The sequence below is a fragment of the Sardina pilchardus genome, chromosome 2, assembly GCF_963854185.1.
Source record: "Sardina pilchardus chromosome 2, fSarPil1.1, whole genome shotgun sequence".
Classification (NCBI taxonomy): Eukaryota; Metazoa; Chordata; class Actinopteri; order Clupeiformes; family Clupeidae; genus Sardina; species Sardina pilchardus.
The window spans coordinates 39,229,071-39,231,847 of NC_084995.1; the positions used below are offsets into that span (position 1 = coordinate 39,229,071).

Consider the following 2,777-nt stretch of genomic DNA (forward strand, 5'->3'; position numbering starts at 1 on the left):
TGGTTCTACCTGATGAACTTTGCTAATGGCAAGCATACATCCATATAAGTACTGTTGCATGTTTAATAGCTTTAGATGTTTCATTTATTTACAAGCACTTGTCACAGTTATGGTCTTGTTTGAGGTTAGGAGAGCCACGCCTCCCGTGGGCTGGTCCCGAGGTAAGTGTTATATTAGAGCTGGTAAGGCATAGCAGAGGTAATCTACGCTTTTGCGCTTGCACAGGTATGACCTCGTTGCCTTCCGATACATAGCTGAGGATATCCTGGCTCCGGTGTCTCTGGTTTTTTTTTGCTTTGAAAAAGGGATAACACCACTCTGCGGAATCGCGGGCGAAAACGTTCCTCTCTGTTATACCAAGACTGATCTGAGAGTTTCTGCTGAGCGCATCATTTGAGAAAAAACATCTGAAAATGAAGCTGGAAGTATTCTGCGGTGGACACTACGACGGGAAAGCTGTTGAAGTGTGTAGCGATGCTGAGGGAAGTGTTCCTTCACCCTTATCGGGAGAGGAGGAGCTGGGCTCGGATGGGGACTTCGTGGCTCACAGTCCGACACCTGCTATGTCGTGCACTGAGGGGAAAGGCAAGCCCTACACCCGAAGACCCAAACCTCCATATTCATACATTGCCCTGATTGCCATGGCTATCCGGGAGTCGAGTTCGGGTAGACTGACTTTGGCAGAGATCAATGACTACCTCATGAAGAAGTTTCCGTTTTTTAGAGGTAGTTACACTGGCTGGAGGAATTCGGTTCGCCACAATCTGTCGCTGAACGATTGCTTTTTGAAAGTATTGCGGGACCCATCGAGGCCATGGGGCAAGGACAATTACTGGATGTTGAACCCGCATAGCGAGTACACCTTTGCCGATGGAGTGTTCCGACGCAGGAGAAAACGCATCAACAAAAAATCCGGTAAGGAGCAGGAGAGTTTGCATCAAAGTGTCGGCGGTGAGACACTTAACTCCACCATTCCGACAACCAGCTCAAACACCAAGTTCTCCAGTTCCTTTGCCATAGACAGTATCCTCAGTAAACCTTTCAGGAGAGAAGAACGTTGTCCGCAGGAAACAGATGAGCAGTCAGTCGCTGCTGGGATGAAATGGTCTGGACGAGTTCACATGATGCCTTACGTCATGAGGAGTCCACCTGTTGCGCTACCCCCGGCCCCCTCGTTCTTGGTCGACTCCAGCGCTGCGCAGGTGCTACGGGCGTACAGTGGTGTGTATGAGAACATGGGTATGAACGCGCACCACCATAAAGACGCACCCTCTTCTCTCCACTTGACTACAGAGTATTTACCAATTTCCCAGACAACCCGCGTGTTCCACGTACCGGCAACGTCAAAGGCGGACATGTATCACCCTTTCAAAATTGACTATTTACTGTCTTAAGGCAGGATATGTACTCTTTGTACTCTTAGAGCGGAATGTGTTACAAGGATCGTCAATGCACTAAACATTAGATGTACACATGAAAAGTAGTCTACATTTCATTCTGTTTGCCTTTTCTTCTGATTCAACAGCAGTCTTCGAGGACACGTTCGTGTTCCTTCATCTGTTTTAAGGCCTATGAAGTGGACTCTAATACACACAACTCTTTTAATATATGTCATACTATGATAGTTCAACTATTGCTAACGTCAGAAGAATCAAATGTTTACATATGGTATGCTGTTTTCCAAATTGTAATGCTACTGTATTTAGCCTACATATTTTTGGAATAGTCTACTTCACTCTGATGTGTCTGCGCGAACCACAGGTCAAACTGCAACATCCACAGCTCTCTGAATCATTTGTAAAGTTTCTTGTTCATAATCATACACAACAGTTGATCCATTGTGGATACAACATTTACCTACTGCTGAAAACGGAGGTCTGTTGGTAAACGGTGTAATATGTTGAAAAATGGAATCCATTGGTTTCACTTTTAGTCACTCCTGTAAACTGGAAAAATAGCCTACTGTACAGAACTGTAAATGCATTTTATATAATATTTGAACATGCTTTTAAAAAAGACTAATGCTTTCACATAATTAAAACTGAATGAAATTCAATGCCTTACTGGTCTGTTTGTCCTTATTCAGCATAATGTGCAAAACACTAAGCATGGTTTTATGATAGCACATATGCTTAGATGAAATTATGCTACAGATATGATCAGAATTTAGAATGAGTTGGAATAACTAAATTGTGGCATGGATAAGGCCATGTATTATGGTGGCGTAGTCGAACAGTTGATTGGCCTCCCAATTAGGCCTATTATTTTCACGACACATAAATTGAAACACATACACACAGACACACACACACACACACACACACACACACACACACAGACATAAACACGTGTGCGTGCGTGCGTGCGTGCGCGCTTGGTCAATTAACACGCACGGCTGTTGTGGTTATATGCGATCGATACAAAGCAGATTTGTAATATTCGTTATCAATCGAAAATATAGGCGAAGGCCTCATTTGCAGAAATGATATTTTTGACCACTTTACAAAATATAGATTTGGAAACGAAAAGGGTGAGCCTTAACAGTATAACCCAGACCAAAAGTAGCCTTTTCTCACTGTCTGAAGCATTGGCGTCCATAACAAATTAAATAAATAAATAAATAAATAAATGCCTACCCAATGGTTTACCAGACAAAATCGACAGGATTTCTCCAAATAAACAGTCACATAATGTACACATACAGTAGCCCATAATGGTAGACATCACGTTATTGTAAAGGGACAGGTGTTTAGATAATATTGTTGAGGTGATAATGA

At 42.9% G+C, this 2,777-nt stretch overlaps 1 protein-coding gene across 1 annotated transcript; it reads left to right on the forward strand.

Annotated features, from left to right (window-relative positions):
* The first annotated feature begins 219 nt into the window (after positions 1-219).
* On the forward strand, positions 220-2,056 carry foxq1a (forkhead box Q1a). The gene has a single exon (XM_062530393.1). The coding sequence runs from the start codon at positions 414-416 to the stop codon at positions 1,392-1,394; it is 981 nt and encodes a 326-aa protein (XP_062386377.1). The 5' UTR covers positions 220-413; the 3' UTR covers positions 1,395-2,056.
* Positions 2,057-2,777: the final 721 nt, after the last annotated feature.

Excerpts from the sequence above, each read along its gene's own strand:
- foxq1a (XM_062530393.1), top strand. The coding sequence starts at position 414 with ATGAAGCTGGAAGTATTCTGCGGTGGACACTACGACGGGAAAGCTGTT.